The sequence below is a fragment of the Miniopterus natalensis genome, chromosome 10 (assembly GCF_054644295.1).
Source record: "Miniopterus natalensis isolate mMinNat1 chromosome 10, mMinNat1.hap1, whole genome shotgun sequence".
Classification (NCBI taxonomy): Eukaryota; Metazoa; Chordata; class Mammalia; order Chiroptera; family Miniopteridae; genus Miniopterus; species Miniopterus natalensis.
In genome coordinates, this window is record NC_142090.1 from 9996602 (window position 1) to 10017735 (window position 21134).

Here is a 21134-nt window from a genome sequence, read left to right on the forward strand (position 1 = left end):
GGCAGGCAACCGATGGACGTGACTCTCTCTCTTCCACTCTCTCTGGAAAGCAATGGAAAAAATATCCTCAGATGAGGATTTAAAAAAAAAAATCATAACACTTCTGAATTTGGTTTCCTAATTTATTTCCTAGAATTTTATTATTTAATTACAGTTTACATTCAATATTATTTTGTATTAATTTCACGTGTACAGCATAGTGGTTAGACAATCATATACTTTACAATTTCTTAGAATTTTTGGGTTCATCTCATGGATGAGACTAGTCTGTAATTTTCTATTCTTATTCCTCATAAAATAAGCTGGAGAGAATTTATTCTTTGCCAGTCTCTGGACAAGACTGTATAAAAAGGTGTTATTTGTTTGACTTTACCCATTTTGTAGATTAATCAGTGAAGTTATCTGGATCTGTAGGTTACTTTGTGGGGAAATTATAAATCATGCATTTACACGAAATAAAGGTACTCTAATTTTCTACTTTATTTTTTACCAGTTTTGGTAAGCTGTACTTTCTAAGAATTATCCCATTTAATGTAAACATTTTCTAGTGACAGATATCCTTTTAATATTTTTTAATGCCTTTATAAAATATGGTGATGCCCCCTTTTCACTCCTATTATTTGGGCCCACTCTTTTTTTTTGTTAAATATATCTTTAATGATTTCAGAGAGAGGAAAGGAGAGGGAGAGAGAGAGAGATAGAAACACCAATGATGAGAGAGTCATTGATCGAGCCCACAACCCAGGCATGTGCCCTGACCGGGAATCGAACCCCGATTGCCTGGATCCTACGTCGATGCTCAACCACTGAGCCACGCCCAGCTGGGCCGCTCTCTTCTTAATCACTCATAAAAATATTTGGTAATTTTACTAGTCTTTTTGAAAGATTCCATTTTTGGCTACTTCATTAATTTCCGCACCTGTCTTTATTACATCCTTCTGCCCACTTACTCTGGCCTTGACTTACTCATTCTACCTTGAGATCAATGCTTGGCACATTTACTTTTTTCCTAATACACTAATTTAATTATACATACTTCTGTCTAATTGTGGTTTTAGAAATATATTTAAAAAATAGTATTTTCACTATCATTCAGATAAAAATATTTTCTAATATACTATTATCAGGATTTCTTCTTTTACACTTTATTAACTGCTTATTTTGAAATAATTTCAAAGTTAAAGTTGCAACAGTACGGAGTTCTCACATATACTTTTACACTGCTTTGTTTTTCAAATATTGCCTCCTTATAGCCCTTTAATTCCCTAGTAATTAGTATACACTTCCTAACAAGAATATTCTATTGTTTAACCACAGTATAATGATTAAATATAGGAAAACTGACATTGAGATAATACTTCCAGCTCATTTACAGACCATCTGTGGTTTGGCCCAATATTGTCCTCTTTATCATTTCTTCTCCCCCTGGTCCAGGATACCAGCCAGGAAAATACATCATTACATTTAGTTTTCATATGAATTATATTTCTTTATTTTCAAATATATGGAGATTTTTCTCATCTATTATTACTTTCCAGATTAACTGTAGTTTACACAAGACTTTATATGATTTTAATCCTTTGAAATTTAAGACTGCTCTGGCATATGGTTAAATTTTTTTCTGTTTGTTTGAAAAGAATGTGTATTATTGAGCATAGTGTTTCTTAATGTCCACGAGGTCATTTGCTAATTGATATTTGAATCTTATGGAAATATCCTTATTTTAGTGTGCTTGTTTTGCCAACTGAGATGTTAAATTTCCCACTCTAACTGTAAATTTGTCTATTTGTTCTAAGTTGTCATTTTTCTTTGTATATTTTAAGGCTATAGGGCATAAATTTAGAACTGTGTCTTTTAGATGAAGAAAACCATTTTTCATGATAAAGTTACCCCCTTTACCTCAGTGTACTTTGTCCACTACGCCAGCTTGCCTTTGGTTAGCGTTTGTATGGACATCTTTCCCCATCATTCTATTTAGATACTTAGATTTTAGATGTTTCTCTTATAAAAAGCAAATCGCAGACTTTCTATCTTCTTCTTATCCAGTCTGAAATCTTTTAATTTGGAACATTTTATCCATTTACATTTATTATAACTATAAATATATTTATAGATCTATCAAGTCCTTATTCGATCCTAGACAGGATTTCCTTGTTGCTTTTTCTTCTTCGATCTGTATTTAAACTGACTATTATTCCATTCTCCCTCCTAAGCACTTCTATTCTTTCAGTGACTAAACTTTTCAATCTCTAGGAAAATACCTCAAAGAGGAAAAAAGTCCCTACCATTCTCTGTCCCTACTCCAACCCAATCCTGGTCCAATAGTTCTTTACTACTGAGCTCTAAAATTTCTTATCAATGATTTCTGTGTTTTGTCCAGGTTTTCTAGTTATCCTCACTGATGGTTGGTCCAAATTATCTAGTCTGCCATTATTAGGAGCCTAAACCATTTTAAGCAATTATATTAGAATCTACTGCTTAAATCAGTGGTTGCTAATTCAAATGCCTTTAAAGGTCAGGTTTAAAAGTAACTTTAGTAGGAACTACGATGAATTGGAAAAGGCATGCCTCATTTTAAAGAGCACTGAAGTCAATTCCAGTCAAATGCTGACATGAAAGTATAAGGGGCCCAGGGATACAACAGCTTCCATTTTCTCAAAATACCAAAGATCTAATTTTATTTTTTAATGTAAAATCTCATTTTACATTTCACATATTTTAAAGCACTGTGTGGGCTAGTGGTTCTTAGCTCAGGGTGACTTTGCTCCCTAGGCCATGTCTGAATACATTTTTGGTTGTGACAACTGGGAGGATGCTACTGGAATCTAGTGAGTGGAGGTCGAAGACGCAGCTAAAGACCACACAAAGCACCAGACAGACCCCATAACAAAGAATTATCTCTGGTCCTAAACGTCAAATGTGCCAAAGTTGAAATGTTCCTGGATAGGCCAACATACTGTTGGCAGAACAAAACATTGCCAGCAGTCCTCTAGTCCCATAAAGCTGTATTATAAACCCATGTATATAACGAAAGGTGCTGGTACCTGTGCTCTTTATGTTCTAATAACTGGCAGTCCCGACATGTCAGTTTGTCACACGTTTCACAGTAAAGCTTTAGCTGCTCCTTCTTATGAAAAGGGCAAAACACTGGCCGCTGACTCGTCACACCCACTGCCTCTGGAGGAACGATGAGAGGTAAAAGTGAGAAAATTAACACAACTGAATAGTAAATTAGACTGCTTATTAAATTTAAACCCATTGATATATAAAAGAGCTACAATTTCATTGACAACATCACTACCACTAGGTTTAACAGATATTAAAATGTTAAGTATTCTCAGCATTTCAGAAGGAAAATATAAATGAGCTCTTTACCCTATTATAAATTCAAATTAATTCAGAAAATAAAGAAAATGTGTGGTTAAAAATATGCTTTATAAAATTAAAAAGTCTTAATAGCCCAGGATAAGTGAGTGTGAACCAATTTGATGTTTTCTATTCCAAGTATGGGGGACATTTTAAAAAATGCAATTCAGAAAATCTAATAAAGGTGTGGTAAAAAAAATTACTTCCCCATTTTTGCAAAAATCCTAACAAAGGAAACCCACTAACACAGAAATAATCACAAAGTTTTCACTATTTATTATGGTCATCCATGTAACTGCACAATAGTTAACTAGAACAGGAATAAAACTGGGCAATACTTGCTATATTGTTAAATGGAAAAAATCAGAATACAAATAAATACAATGATTAAATAGTAAACACTACCAGTTATCTCACTATTAAAAGTAAAATCCAAATATTTCAAAAATAATCCCACCTCCAGAGATAATCACTATTAATAACCTAGTATGTGTTCCTTTGGATGTTCTTCTATAAATTGATATATATATATAAATAAAACTATATATACTATATATATATATAGCATATATAGTATACTATATATACTATATATAGTTTTATATATATATATATATAAAACTATATATACCCACTATACTAGTGGGTATTTTGTTTTATAAAACTGAAAAAATGGCACTATACATATTGTCTTGTAAATGTATTTTCCCCCCCACTTAATTCTATCTTAGACACCTTTTCGTGTTAGTAAATACATCTACTTATTTATTAACTGTATAGTATTCTATCAAAGGGATATACCACCTGCCAGTGGCCATCTGAATGTTCCTTACTTTTCAATATTGTCTGATAGTGCTGAAACAAACAAATGAAATGCATAAATCACTGCATGTTTCCATAAGACAAGTTCCCAGTAATAGAACCGTTGGGAGAAATGGCAATTTGTATACACATAACTAAACGGTATCCAAAAAACCGTACCAATTTGTACCCCTACCAGTGTAGACTGGCTATTAGCTTACTGATAAGGTTTTCTCAATATTTTTAATCTTCACCAATTTGATAAGAAAAAAAGAGAAACATTTCACCATCTTTCGATGCATTTCTTTAATAATTGAAACGGAACAATCTGACACATTCATCAACTATTTTGTGTTTAAGAGTCTGTTTATAACCTGTATTATTTTTCTGTCCAATTCTCTTCTCAACTTATAAACACATTTAGCATTTTTTTCCAAGTGCATTCTTTAGAATTTTTAATAGAAAAATTTATTTAACAATTGGACCAACAAAATATTTTTATGTATTAATTTTATAAACCAAAAGTATAAATAAATGTTATGGGCTATTTGAACCCAGGGACATTTTCTAAGTGTGGATATTTTTGGCAGAACCAAATATCATTTGGTATGGACCAAACATGCTCACAGATGTTTTTGATAGGACCAAATTTCAAGGATCTTTTCGTGTGGATCATATGTCCCAGTGGATGTTTTGAATAGGACCAAAAGTCCTGCAAGAATTCCAGCAAGGCAAAAATGGTTCAAGATAACTAATTTTAATATCTTCCCTCTGTCCTTCTTGATGATCATGTGGTCTGGACATCATAGTTGATAGGGTGACCATACATCTTTAGTTGGATTGAGACATCCTGGTCTGTGCCTTCTGTCCACAAATAATTATTTAAAAAGCTTTCGATTTATATAATTAGGACATCATATCACCCATTTATAGACTTCCTTTATTTATTGAAGAATTTAGATCCTGACTCATAGTCATCCTCCTTGGACTAAGTCTCATTATCATTCCGGATGATTTAGAATTCCACACAGATTAATGCATAAAGACACGCCTCTCAGATTTGCTCATCTCCAGAGACCTGCACTTCATTTTAGCTACTTATTCCATGTAACATACATCATGATCCCACCCTAGATTTTAGGTTGTCCATAACTGTTCCATTTCTGTATCATAAGTTCAAACATCTCACTCTAATACCTTCTTTCTAACCTTCCAAATTCTTACATAACTACTCTCACTGTACTTCATCAATATCTCTAGTCCCTAACCATTTCTTTCACCCCATCAACTGGCACTATCAGCTTCATTTCCTTTATACAGTTATAATCCCCAAATTCTTCATTTCAGTACATGCATCTCCATCTCTTACCCTGTTGAACTTTTGGAACATATTTCCAGCTAAACCCCAACCCTAGATAAGTTCAATTCTTCTCTATACCCACATACAGACTGCTAAGGTCTGATGGAGGATATTTTAAGGCCTACAGATTAAATGTAATCTTGATGCTACCAAGCAATCCTTCTGTTTCCAAAGCTGGAGCTCTCTTTCAACTGGAGTTATTTCAAATATCCTCCATATTCCTTACCTTTCATTCCTATTTCCTCTTCTCTTTTTCAACAGATGGTTGGCTTCAAAGAAAAACAGAAGTCTTCTAGCACTCATTTATTAAATTTACCTTAATCTATCTATACCTGGCCTTTTCTCTTTTGTGTCTTTTCTTTATCAGTGTCCTCAGAAATTATAGCCCCTTTTCCTGTGTCTCCAGACTCCTAACCTCATCTCTTAGTATTCCTGCTCTTGCATCTAACTCTCCAGCTACACTCAACTTTCCTCCTCTGGAAATCTATGCACATGCTTCAATTTTCCCCACTTCTCTCCTTTATGTGATGAACTATTTATCCTTGAAGCACCAGGCTTGGCCTCCCACCTAAGTCCCCAAATCTGAATTTGGTACTCATTCCTTTTGTGTGCTCCCATAGAACTTATGAGGCCAAATTATATTTGCTAATTTGAGCGTAGTCTTCATAATACTAATAACTCCTTAAGGGTAGGAAGTACCTGTTTTATTTACCTATTCATCTCCAGTACGTAGCAAAGTTCCTGGACTATAAAACAGGCATACAAACACTGGTTGACTCAATGAATAAAAAGCAGTAAAATAACTTTTTGAACAAAGGTATATTAATGAGCCATAAAAATCAACAAAATTCTGAAAAATACTACAACATGAATGAACTCTGAAAATACTGAGAGAAGTGGAATAAGCCAGACACCAAATGATACATATTGTATGATTCCACTTGTATAAAATATCTAGAATAAGCAAATTCATAGACATAGTAGATTAGAGGCCAGCAGTAGCTGGACAGAGAGGAATGGGCACTTGTTACTTAACAGGTACAGTTTCTTTTAGGGATGAAAGAAAAGTTTTGGAAATAGACAGGGGTGATGGCTACAGAACACTGTGAATGTAATTAATGCCACTGAATTGTACACTTAAAAAATAGTTAAAATGGCAAATTTTAAGTTACACATTTTACTACAATAAAAAAAGTATTTGTGAACTTTACAGTATAAGCAAAACAATAAAAAACCTGAAACCATAATTATATAAAAAGCAAAGCTTCTTTGATGTCTATATATCAAATATCACAAAACAGATTTACTACAAGCATTATCAAAGGAAAAGTTGTAAAAATTTTTTTCTAAGCTTGTCAGTCTGAGAAATAAAAGGAAAAAAAATGAGAGAAAAGAAATTTAAAAATCAAATTTTTTTTTTCATTTGCTATGCATTCACACCAAATTAAGGCACTTCTAGGAAAGGCAAGTTGGAAGTATGAATATAAGGCATAAGAATTCTGTATCTATTCATATCTATTCATAAGTGTATTAAAACATGTCAGTGTAGAAAGGAAGAAAGGAAAAAAGATGGTGGGAGGGATAGAGAAAAAGAGATTAAAAGAACTAATTCTTTACCTGGAGATACTTCCTCTTTCTGTCTCACCGTGTGGTCTTTGGTGAACTTTACCCTTTGATGAGCTCTGATGCATGTCTTGCAGAGCCATTCAACACACTCGACACAAAACCCATTAGCTTCTGCATTGTCCTCACAGCTTGTACACACCTAATAAGAGAAGCACATCATATCAATTTTTGAGAAAACTGAAAAGGTGGTCACATCACTAGTCATATGTAAATGATACAACCATACTTGACTATCAGTTACCTTCTTAACAGGGTTTGTAAATTTAAACTGATGTAATGTTTTAAATTATAAACATATGGAATGGAAATATAAGGACAATGTCCTTAGTTCACTATAGCAAATACTTCAGGCACTATGCTAAGTGTTGAGGATACAACACTCAGGAAGAGCAAACACAGTCCCTGCCCTTACAACACCTAGTCTCACAGATGGAATACGGATCCAAATTCCAGGTCGCCCACTTACCAGCTGAGCAGTCTTGGGCAGGCTACTTAGAATGCTCATGTTTATTTTAATTTTTTAAAGATTTTTAAAGTTGATTTTTAGAGAAAGAGGAAGGGAGAATGAGAGAGAGAAACATCAGCGTGAGAGCAGAACACTGACCAGCTGCCTCCTGCATGCCCCTCAATGGGGATCAAGCCTGAAATCCAGGCATGTGCCCTGACTGGGAATCAAACCTGCAACCCTAGGTGCACGGGACAATGCCTAACTGAGCCCCACTGGCCAGAGCTAGAATGCTCATGTTTAAAATGGGAGTAATAATACGAAATTTACTGAGTAGTTGTGAAGATTAAATGTGAGACAAACATTATTGGAATAATCATACTAATACGTAACTACAAACTGAGAAGTGTCATAAAGGAAAAGGTATGAGCTGTTAACAATATATGATGGGGAAACTGATCTCATTTTAGTAGGGTTGGAGAGATGGGGAAAGTGAGAGGAGAGATTACCCAGACAAGGCTTTCTCTAAGGAGATCATATTAGCACCAAGATATGAAAGTTAAGTCACAATTACTGATGAAAAGCCTTTTAGGCAGAGAACAGCATGTACAAAAGCTTCTGCAAAAAGAGCATAGCAGGTTCAAAGGGCTGAGAGAAAGCCAGTATGGCTGAAGTGGAGAGATCAAGGGGAAAACTGGCAAGAGAAGCCAGTGGCATGGCAGGCAGGAGCCAGATCAAGCAGGATCACAAGATAATTTGGTGTCTGTCTAAAGAAGTCTCCTAAAAGCTTTTAAGTAATAAGTGAAGTGGCCAAATTTGCATTTTAAAAATCACTACCATTGCAATGTAGAGAAGAGATTAGAAAAGGGGCAAGTGTTTCTGCATAGAGACAAGTAGGAGGTTTTTTCAGTGGTTTAGGGGAGAGTGGGTGGAAGTGGAGATGAACAAGGAGATTTAGAAAGTAAAAACAGACTGGCTTGCAAAATGCACAGCATATGGGAGGTAAAGGAGAGATAGCTCCTATATTTCCAGCTTGTATAACTCTGTACATGGTGTTCTCTAAGTTACACAACATATAAGCGGTTCTCATATCATCAGTGATGGGGGGAGGGGGTACTTCCCCCTCAGTCAGTGGTTCACATTAGCCAAATTCCAAATTACCTGGACAATATTTCTATTAACTAAAACCCGCCTTATCTCAGCTCTTATCTTCAACAGTCTAACATTATTTGATACCACTGACTCCTACACTTCCTAGAAATCATTTGGATTCCCTAAAACCTCCAGATCCTCTTATCTGTCTGAATGCCCCTCTGAATCCCACCACTACTCTTTTTCCTTTGATTCTGTAGATTTTTATTAGAGTAGAGATTGGTCTCATCCACTCCCTTAGCTTCAACTGTCACCTCAATAAGGATGTCCCCTAAAATGGAATCTCCACACAATGCTTCAAAAAGGAATAAGGAATCTCTCTATATATTGCTAGGGAGGGATCTCTAGTACTATATAAAGTGAAATTTAAAAAGGGAAGCAAAAAAGCAAGCATGACACTGTTTATTTAAGAAAAGATGGGGTTTGGGTGGGATGACTTATTTGCTTATATTTTTATTTTTATTTTTTTAAATGTTTCTTTATCTTTATTGTTGAGACGATTACAGATGTCCCCCTTTTATTTTATTTATTTTTTAAATATATCTTTATTGATTTCAGAGAGAAGAAAGGAGAGGGAGAGAGGGGGATAGAAACATCAATGATGAGAGAGTCATTGATCGAGCCTGCAACCGGGCATGTGCCCTGACCAGGAATCGAACCCCGACTGCCTGGATCCTAGGTCGATGCTCAATCGCTGAGCCATGCCCGGCAGGCCAGATGTCCCCCTTGATCCCCTCCACCCCCAAGCCCTCCCCACATCTCCCCTTGGTGTGGGGAGGGCTTATATTTTTAAAACGTGTAAAATTACTTAAAATTATATATAAAATAATATTAAAAATAAAAGGATAAACCATTAAGGAAATTAAATGGTTACCTACAAGGCAGAGAATAAATAAGGCAGACGGGCAGATGAGACAGAAATAGAAGTCTGAGTTCTCTGAATACACCCTGTATTGACTTTACTTTAGAACTACATACAGTGGTACCTTGGTTTTCGAACGTCTTCGTTGACAAGCATTTCGGTTTACGAACACTATAAACCTGGAAGGAAATGCCTTGGTTTTCGAACACGCCTCGGAAGTCGAACATGCCACACGGCTTCCACTGAGGGCAAGATCCTGAGGCCTAGCTGTCGGCTGTTGATCCCTCAGTTTTCGAACGTTTCAGAACTTGAATGGTCTTCAAGAATGGAGTACATTCGCAAACTGAGGTACCACTGTAAATATTTTATATGTTGTTATACAAATTTAAATTTTAAAAATTAAATCCCTAAACATCAAAAGCAAAAATGAAACAAATGAACCTGCCTATCAAGTTGGTGGCTTAACCACAGAGAATAACTATTTACTTCAAGTAGCTTTAAAAGGTGATGATCTGATTAAGTATCTCCAGTGCATACATATATTCTGGCTGTCTTTCTTGTTTTCTGTTTTGATAGAAACAACTCTATTCTTCTATACTCTTACTCTGCAAGCCATATTTATGCTTTATGAGCTGGTTTCACATTAAATTCCAAGAATAGGTGGTGCTGCAATGCCAGAGGAAGAATCAACTTGATTGTCTTAATGGGCTTCTTATTTGCTAGCAATTTCTATGCACATCATACACACCAAAGCTGCTGCACCCCAGCAGCAGCAGCAGTTCCTTCCCATAGCAACAGTTAGCTCCACCTTGAAGTTTTTCTAATACTAGTAAAACCAGCTTTAGAGATACCATCTTTAGAAATACTAACATCATTGACCTACTCCTGCTCCTCTGAGGTCTGAGATTTCAAGGCACAAGGCTCAGAGACCATCACAGGACAAGCAGAGCCTCCTCTTCAGATGTTTTAAACTAACATTCCATAAGGCCCATCCTCTAACTTATAATATTCCAACCTTTCGTCTTTGTTCCCGAAGCAATCTTGAAACAGAACAAAGTTAGAGGTATCATGCTACCTGATTTCAAACTACATTACAAGGCTAGAGTAACCAGAACAACATAGTACTGGAATAAAAAGACATATAGATCAATGGAACAGAATAGAGAGCCCCAAAATAAACCCACACCTATATGGTCAATTAATATACGACAAAGGAGGAAAGAATGGGGTAAAGATAGTCGCTTCAATAAATGCTGTTGGGAAAACTGGACCAATACGTGCAGAAGAATGAAACTGCACCACTTTCTTACACCATATACAAGAATAAACTCAAAATGGATTAAAGACTTAAATGTAAGACCCGAAACTATAAAACTCCTAGAAGAAAACACAGGCAGTAAAACCCTTTGATACTGGTCTTAGTAATATTTTTTTTGATGTATCTTCTTGGGCAAGGGAAACAAAAGAAAAAACAAACAAATGGGACATCAAACTAAAAAGTTTTTATACATAGTGGAAGGACACCATCAACAAAGCAAAAAAACAACTTAATGAATGGGAGATATACCCAAATGATACATCCGATAAAGGTGTTAATATCCAAAATACATAAGGAACTCATACAACTCAACACCAAAAACCAAATAATCCAATTCATAAATGTGGAGAGAACCTGAATAGACACTTCTCCAAAGAGGACATACAGATGGCCAACAGACATATGAAAAGATGCTCAACATCACTAATTACCAGGAAAATGTAAATTAAAACCACAATGAGGTATCACCTCACACCAGTCAGAATAGCTATCAGCAATAAATCAATAAACAAGTATTGGTGAGGATGTGGAGAAAAGGGAACCCTCTTGCACTATTGGTGCAGTCACTATGGAAAACAGTATGAAGGTTCCTCAAAAAGTTAAAAATAGAACTACCATTTGATCCAGCAACCCCACTTCTGGGTATTTATCTGAAGAAATCCAAAACACTAATTCAAAAACACATATGCAACCCTATGTTCATTGCAGCATTATTTACAGTAGCCAATATATGGAAGCAACCTAAATATCCATCAACAGAAGAATGGATAAAGAAGTTGTGGTACATATATACAATAGAATAATAGTCATAAAAAAGAATGAAATCTTGCCATTTGGGACAACATGGATGGACCTAGAAAGTACTATGCTAAGTAAAATAAGTCAGAGAAAGACAAATGCCATATGATTTCACTCACATATGGAATCCAAAAATAAAATAAACCAACAAACAAAACAGAAAAAAACCATAGGCACAGAGAACAAATTTATGGTTGCCTGATAGGAGGGGGTTTGCGGGGACTGGGTGAAAAAGATGAAGGGATTGAGAATTACAAATTGCCATTTATAAAAATAGTCATCAGGATGTAAAGTGCTGCATAGAGAAAACAGTCAATAATATTTTAATAACTATGTATGGTGTCAGATGGGTACCAGACTTAACAGAGTGATCACTTCATAAGTCATATAAATGAAACTAATACAATACTGTATGTCAACTGTAATTGAAATTTTTTTAATTAAAAAAACCCCAAAAACATAAAGTAAATAATTAACATTACAAAATGAATTAAAATGGTTTCTGATTATACCCAAACTGTCATAGTTTATATATGTATATATATAATGTATAATGTATATACATAATATATAATGTATGTTATATATATTTATACATATACTTAATATACATTAATATTTATTTCAATAATAAATATGAACACATCACTAAATATATTAATATTTATTTTTTGTATTTGGAGAATATAATTATGTCAATGTAATTAAGAACCAACATTTCTAGTACTGTAGAAGTGAGATAAATATAAAATCAAAAAGGTAAAACCTGCCCTGGCCAGGTGGCCCAGTTGGTTGGTGCATCATCCTGTACACCAAAAGGCTGTGGGTTTGATTCCTGGTCAGGGCACATACCTAAGTTGCAGGTTCCATCCATGGCTGGGGCCCATATAGGAGGCAACCAAAAAATGTTTCTAACTCTCCTTTCCTCTCTCTCTAAAAATCAATGAAAACATATCCTTGGGTAAGGATTTAAAAAAAGGTAAAACCCTACAAACATCCACTTCTCATGAATCACCTCTGAAAAATGCTAAGAAACTAAGGCACTACTCTAAAAATTAGTAAAGAAAGGGAAAGAATCAATGTTTAACCTACCTTCCCTTTTTAACCAAAGAATAGAGAAAGCAAGCTCTTTCCATCTCAGTGATGAAATAAAGGGGAATGATAGAATGACTATGTCATTGTTTTACAAAGCCCTAATGAAACATGGGATTTGGCAGTGATCATTAATGGACATGAACATCAGGAAAGAGAAAGACAACCAAACATCAGATGCCTCCCAACTAAAATACATATGGACATATGAGAGAAATACTTAAATGCCCCCTCACCCCTTTCCACCCCTGCATCCAGTGGGACCTGAATCTAACCCAGCCTCTACATTTTTATTATCAGTTTACACAAAAAACAGGAGAGAGAGAAGCACATTAAATAACTTTACGGAAATGGACAGCAAAATTCAGAACAGGGCTAACTTTACAGAACTAACAACCCAGTTCCTCCAACAAATATGTTAAAAGAGAGGAAAAAGAAAGCCAGTGAGGCAAAGAGGTAATCTGAGATTACATAAAAGATATTTTTGAGATAAATCAACCAAATGCATTCATTGTGTGTGCCGTATTGGATCCTTATAGAAACAAACCACTGTTTTAAAAAAGAAACTGCAACAAACAGAAATATTTGGTCAGTGTCTGGAACTTCGATGACATTAAGGAATTACTGTAAATTTTTACATATAAATTAATATGGTGGTTGTATTTATAGAAAAATTTATTTTCCCATAGTAATAAATACTAAAATATTTATGGAATAGATGATATAAATCCTGGGATTAACTTTAACATAATCTAGTGTGTAGGGGGGAAATGTCAGGTTATCCTACATAAAACAAGAGTTGATAACTATTGAGGTAGGTAATGGGTACATGGAAGTTTGTTATGCTAAAATGTCAATTTTGGGGAATGCTTGAAATTATCCATCACAAAAAAGTTTTAAAAACTTTATCTCTAAACTCTTCAAAGCTCCAGTGGAAGCACAGAAGACATCTCTATCTTATAGACAAACTAATTACATTCAAAACCACTTCTCTATACCTGTCTACTTCTCTGCCCTCTTTATTTCTGTTGAAAGGAACCACGATCCTGGCCTCTCTCATCTTTCACATGCAATCAGGTGTATCAAGTCCTGAGTGGACGTAACTTACTTCTTCCTTTCCTTATCACCACCACGCTAGTTCAGCTCTCACTCTCACCTAGTGCGCTTCCTAACTCCAATTCATCCTACATTATTACCTCTCTAGTCTTTATCCCCAAATATCCCTATAAGCACCTTATTCTTTGAACCGAATTTAATACTCTCCCCATCTCCACTTATTTAAAGTTGTCTACTGGACTCTATCTCTAGTTTAATTGATAACTTCTTTTATGTTTTTGTAACAAAAGCAGAGTAAATAAACTTACTGAAAACTAATTTATTATAAAGAGGTATAAAGCAGCCTCTTAAAATTGTCCTTTAGATTTGAATCCCTTCGATTCTCACCTTTTATCATAATTTCATGTGGTATCATTACTCCACCCTGGTGATTATTTATGCTGCTTTGCTTTGAGTTTTCTGGATTGATCACATGTACTACTAGAGTTCACCTAATAAACTATAATTAATGTGTGATATGACTACAAAATACATCTAAGTATTATTATATATAAAGCAAAGTGATATGGCAGTCTAGACAACAGAAACAAAATCAGTAGTATTCAAAAGGGAACTTTCAGAGGGGTTACTTGACACTGTAGCTTGCTTAAATAATGATAATTTCATTCCTTAAAGCTGGTTTCACAACAGTTAGAAAAGTTAATTCTCTGCACCAAACCCTGTTCTGGTCTTGATGAAAGTTCACATTAGGAAGAGTTGTGTGTATTTTTGAAACAAAAAGAGGTATTTTAGTTAGTAGTGGTGGTCATGTTCATTTAAAGCGAACCCTAATTTCCTATAGTTCCCAGGCGGGGAATATGCTGAAAATGAAAAGTACAGAAACTTGGCAGTGTGACTACTGAAGAGTCCTAAACATTACTTTTTAGATTTTTACATTTTAGATTAATAATCATTTTCCATACTCAGATTCGGTTCCTTCACAGATCTGTTCCAAATTAAAGAAACTGCCTAGAGAAACTATCAATGAGTCATGATCCAAAAATAGACTAATACACTACACTTATTTAGCACATACTGCAGAATTATAGCTCACCTCCGATGGAGTACATACACTAGGAACCTGACATTTAGATTTAAGAGGTCAACAGAAATGTTCCACCTGTGGGTTTATGGAAGTAGGGAAAAAAGAAAAACATCACTGGACCTCTAAATGCAATACCTTGGACAATGCTACCAAATGAGGCTTTCAAAGAAACACCATGTAGAAAACAAGACTTTTAAAATGTAGAAACTGTACTGGATGAAAAACATGAAATTTCCATGTGTATCATTATAGAGGTTATCATTAAAACAAAAAAAATTTTTAAGGGGGGGGCTTAAAAATCTAATTATCAATAACAGAATAAAATTACAAAGAAATAAAATGAAATGATGTCAAATATAGAATAAAGGTTTTCTCTGACAGGAGAGGGAAGGTAGGGGTGTCATCAGGGCTTTTGTATTGGCCCTGTTCTACTCCTTAAGATGAATTATTCAATTGTTCTTTCTACGAATACATCCCTCTAAAACAGTGCATCGTTTACAAAGATAAATGCTCTAATGTCTGGCACCTGTCATTTTTGAGCCCTTCAGCATTTCAGGCCTCCACTAAGAGGAGAAAAAGATTCAAGACAATACACTTACCTGGTTAGACTTTTCCACTGTACTGCTGGGAACCTCAGTAGTATCCTTCACAAAAAAATTATCTATGATGTGTCGCTCTGCACATTCTTGGCTACAAACTGGACATCGAATGACTCCAACTGAAAATGACATAAAAATTGAGATATAACTGACATAACATTATATTACTTTCAGGCATACAATATAATGATTTGATATCTGCATATATTGTAAAATAATCACCGTAAGTTCAGTTAACATCTATCACTATACACAGTGACAAAATTTTTTCATGTAGTAAGAACTGTCAAGATCCGCTCTCCTAGCTGCTTTCAAATATGCAATACATTATATTGTTAACTACAGTCACCATGCTGTACATTATATTTCCACGACTTATTCTACCAAGCACTAAATCTACATATCATCCAAACTGTGAATAGGTTATAATATTCACTCTCTTCAAATTCATAACCTGCTACTACTTAACACAAAGCAATTCAGTTTATGTACATATGATTATACAAATGTGTGTGTCTATACATATCCTGCACCTAGTATATTAAATGAATAAATCCTCATAATTTTAAATGAGCTACCCCTTCCAAATAAATATCCTGTACAGTACTCTTTTTATTGTTTAGCAACTTCTCTAACAGTGGTTTTCAAATAGGGATATGCAAAAGACATGGGAGATTGCTGAAAGAACAGAAAGCTCTGCTTCTCTCTGGACCTGCAGAATCAGGATTTGTGAACATGGAGCAGACATACTTGTTTTATTTAAAATCTCCTTGGGAGATAAAGAAACACTATTCTGTTTCCCTTTAACAAAAGCAAGTAATGTTCATTTGGGTAGAGAGGGAAGAATCATCTTTCATAGTGCTTGGTAAAACAATAAATAATTATGAATAAGTTAATAAATTTTAATTAAATTTTTAAATATTTAATATAAACTTGATGCTGTAATTTGTACCAAGGAGACTGCAATAAGGTTCTCAGATAACGTTTTGCAAAATAAAATGCATAAGAATGAACACAAAATAATCCAAAGGTCAATTTTTATTTGTATATACAAGCCCTAAACAAATCTTTTAAATTTAAAAATCCATTTTACAATAGCAACAAAAGTATATTATTAAGTACTTAGGAATAAATTTTTAAATATTTGTAAGACCATGTGGAGAAAAATGCCAAGCTATATGTAAAAACCTTAAAATAGCCCAGCTGGTTTAGCTCGGTGGTTGAGCATCGATCCATCAACCAGAAGATCACAGTTTGATTCCCAATCAGGGCACATGCCCGGGTTTCGGGCTTGATCCCCAGTGGGGGGCATGCAGGAGGCAGCCGATCAATGACTCTCTCATCATTGATGTTTCTATCTCTCTCTCCCTCTTCCTCTCCCTCTCTTTCTCTATGAAACCAATAAAAACATTAGAAAATAAATAAAATAAAAACATGAAAATATATCTAAGTAATTAAAAAAAACATGTTCATGAAGATGTCAAGTCTCCCCAAACATATCTACAAACTCAATGCAGTTTTAATAACACTCTCAACAGGAATTTCAATAGAATTTTTCATTGAAGTTAATTAAGTACTACAACTAGTCAAAAGGCTGCTATGAAGAAAGTGAGAAAACAAGATCCAAACTGGGAGATCTACACAACACATATAATTAAAGTCTGTAAATATGTGACAATGCATTTTGCATAAGAGAAAGACTGCGTAAACACTTTTTCCTAATCCTCCAGATAAGTATGGCTAAACCTCTAGACATTCTATATAAAACAATCATAAGACTGAAAAGGTAGAGTTAAGGTGGTAGACCAGCTAGAGAACTCAGAACCCAAGGAACCTATGTTTTCTTTTAGCCTTATATAATAAAGTGTGTGTTCATGAAGCCACCATCCCCAAAACTCTAACAGGTATAAAAACAAGAAGTACCCAGAAGCATGATTCCTCTATCCAAAGGACCAGGAAAAGGGCAGTCTAGCAACACAGAAAACTTTTAGACAATAACTACTCTAGTCCAGTCAAACACCACAGGGGGTGAGGGTGGGGATGTGCTTCCCTTTCCCACCATCAGAGGCCGGTGGGACGACTACACTTCCCACCTTGGCCGAACAGAAACCAGGTGCCCTAGCTATCCCCTGCTGGGCATGTCGGAGAAGTCTGGTGGGGATTGAGGCTCTGATACCTTCCCATTAAGTTGTAACAAGGCCCCCTGCAGTGTCACTGGAGACCATCTGTGGAGTGAATCTGACAGTTAAGAGTAAATATGTTTCGGTATTAGGTCATAGAGTCTAGAGTTGTAGGTGTAGGCTTGAATTAAATGTTTCAATTGCTGTGGTTGTCACACAGTTTATAGTCAAAGATTAAGAAAGTATGTTAGTCATGTCCTAGAGGCCTGCCTGTAAAGCAAGTTCCAAGAAAAAAATGTTTAAAAGTATACTTTGCTTGAGATAACAGAAAATTGTAACTAGTTAAGCATAAAACAATTGATAGCTTAAACAAGAAGGTCACAAAATGTTTAGTTTCTGCCTTTTGCTTTTAAAATTACATCACTGATGCACAATTACAAGATGTTTTGCAGAATTTTGGTTGCTCAACCTGTTCAGATCGCCTGTCCACAGTTTGAAGGCTCCAGACAAGATGATGTCAGAACTAAATTAATCAGACTAGAGAAAACCACTGAAGTTTGCACAAGAACCAACCAATCAGCTTCGTCTGTGATCCCTAACCCTCAATCTTTGCCTTTAAAAACCCTTGACTGAAAGTCATCCTGGAGTTCCGGTTTTAAGTGATAGCTTTCATTGTCCTTGCTTGGCACCCTGCAAATAAAGAGCTCCAATTTCTCCACTGCAAACCTCGATGTTTAGTGTTTGGCTTCTCTGCTAACTGGGCAAGCACACCCTCATTCGATTTATTAACAGGAGCCTAAACTTGCACCTCCAGCATGGTAATGAGATACCCTTCCACCTCTATGCTGTGATGGATAGTAAGGACTTTTATCACTGCCTACCAGTAACCTCCCTTCCCTGCCCGTGTGCCCACTCCATAAATGTGTCAATGAAAAACATATGGAAAGCAGTAAATAGGCACCCATGCCCCTACCAGCCATGGAGGTATCAACAGAGGCTGAGGGGGAGCCTGAACTTTCATGCTGCCCACAGTAAGGGGGAGGCTCTCCCACTCCAGGTGTCAAGGGAAACAGTGCACAGAACACAGACTTCAATTTCCACTTCACAGGAGGCATAAAATAATAAATACAAGAGCAGAAATCAATGAAATTGAAAACTGAAAAGTCAATGAAACAAAAAGCTGGTTATTTGAATAAGTCAATAAACTTAACAAGCCTCCAGCAAGATTGATGAAGACAAAGAAGACACAATGAAAAAGTGGCTCAGCAGCTGAGAGTCGACCTAGGATCCAGGTGATCGGGGTTCGGTTCTCGGTCAGGGCACAGGCCCGGGTTGCGGGCTAGGCAGCCAATCAATGACTCTCTCATCATTGATGTTTCTATCTCTCTCTCTCCCTCTCCTTTCCTCCCTCTGAAATCAATAAAAATATATTTTTTAAAAAAGAAAAGAAAAGAAAAGAAAAAGGGAGTATCACTGCAGACGACCTAGACATAAAAATAGGGGAATACCAAGAGCACGACTCCTACAAATGTAACAATGTAAGTGAAAGGAACCAAATCCTCAAAAAGCACAAACTACCACAACTCAACCAATATGAAAAAACTTGAATACCCCTGTAAGTATATGGAAGTTGGCTCTAAACAACTTTAAGGGTAAACCTAACAAAATATGTATAGAATTTGTATGCTGAAAACTACAAAATACTGATTTTAAAAAAAATCAAAGAAAATCTAAATAAATGGAGAGGCACAGTGTTCATGGATAGGGATAATCAATGTAGTAAAGGTGTCAATTCTCTTTAATTCGATCTACCGGTTTAACACAATTCCTAATATAATCCCAGCAACATTTTTTGTAAATTTAGACATTACTTTATGATTTATATAGAAAGGCAAATGCATGGTAATAACTAAATCAATATTGAAGAGGATAATAAAGTAGAGAAATCACTCTATCCAATTTCAGAACTTATATAGCTACCATAACCAGGAATGTCTGACACTGACCAAGGGAAGGGACAGACACAGAGATGAATAAAACAAAATAACCTGAAACACACACACGCAAGTAGCGCCACCTGACTTTTGACAGATGTAAAACCATCACTATGCTGACAAGTACAAAATGCTGATAATATACTACGTTCATGGGTTGGAAGACTCAGTGCAGTGAAGATGTTAATTCTCCCCAAACTGATCTACAGCCTAAACAAGATTTTATTGTATAGATAAGATTATTCCAAGATTTAAGGAAAAGGAAAGGAACTCAAAGAGCTAAAGCAATTTTGAAAAAGAGAAAGTGGAAAGAATCACTATCCAATTTTAAGACTTACATAGATGTAGTAATTGGGACAGGATGATATTGGCAGGATAGAAACATAGGTAAAAGGAACAGAATAGAGCATCCAGAAATACATCCATAGAAGTAAGCCCAAATGATTTCTGACAGAAGTGTGAAAACAATTCCGTGAAAGAAGGAAAATCTTTCAACAAATTGTGCTGGAACAACTGGTAGTCATAGGAAAAAAATTAAATCTCAACCTAAACTTCAGATTTTACATAAAAATTAACTCAAAGATCAGATTTAAATATAAAACATAAAATTATGAAACCTTTAGAACAAAACAGGAGACAATCTTAAGGACCTAGGAGAACTTGTTGAAGAATTCCTAGACATACCAAAAACACAATCCATAATAAAAAATATAGATGGATTTGATCGTCAAAATTTAAAACTTGTGTTCTGCAAAAGCCCTGCAAAGAGGAAGAAGAAACAAGTACCACACTAGCAGAAAGCACCTGCGAAACACAGGCCTGGCCTGGCCAAGCGTTCGTACGTACAGGACATGAAGAGCTCTCAAACTCAACAAGGAAAACCCAGTTAGAACGTGGACAAAAGACATGAAGAGGCATTTCACTGATAGACTCATGCCAGATAAGCACATGATAAAATGCTGAACATCACTAGCCAGCTATCAGGCAAATGCAAAGTAAGATCATGATGAGATACCAGTACAAAGCCATTAAAAGAACTAAAATAAAAAAGTAGGGACAATATCAAATGCTGGTAAAAATATGGAGAAGTTGGATCTTTCATACATTCCCCGTGGAAATATAAAATGGAAAAGCAACTCTGGAAAACAGATTGGCAGTTTCTGGAAAAAAAACTAAACATAACATTTATTATATGAGTCAGCAATGTTACTTCTGGGCATCCCAGAGAATAAACTTAGGTCCACAAATCTGAACACAAATGTCTTAATTCAGTGCTCTTCAGAAGAGCCCAAAACTTGTAACAAATCTCCTTAAGTAAATTAATGGGTATACAAACTATGGTACATGTATACCATGGAATACTAGTCAGCAATAGAGGGGAACCAACTACTGATATATGCAACACATTGGACGGATCTTGATGGGTATCATTCTGAGTGTGGGGGGGAGCTAATTTCAAAG

The 21134-nt window shown here is 35.4% G+C and overlaps 1 protein-coding gene across 2 annotated transcripts in view; it reads right to left on the reverse strand.

The window, feature by feature from the left end:
- Positions 1 to 21134, reverse strand: part of TRIM24 (tripartite motif containing 24) — an 89043-nt gene that overhangs the window by 35708 nt on the left and 32201 nt on the right. For both annotated transcript variants that reach the window (XM_087820995.1, XM_087820994.1), the window contains exons 2-4: positions 15560 to 15678; positions 7145 to 7292; positions 3045 to 3177 (exon numbers count right to left, since the gene is read on the reverse strand). In XM_087820995.1, coding sequence (XP_087677121.1) covers positions 3045 to 3177; positions 7145 to 7292; positions 15560 to 15678 — 400 coding nt within the window. The remainder of the gene's footprint in view (positions 1 to 3044; positions 3178 to 7144; positions 7293 to 15559; positions 15679 to 21134) is intronic.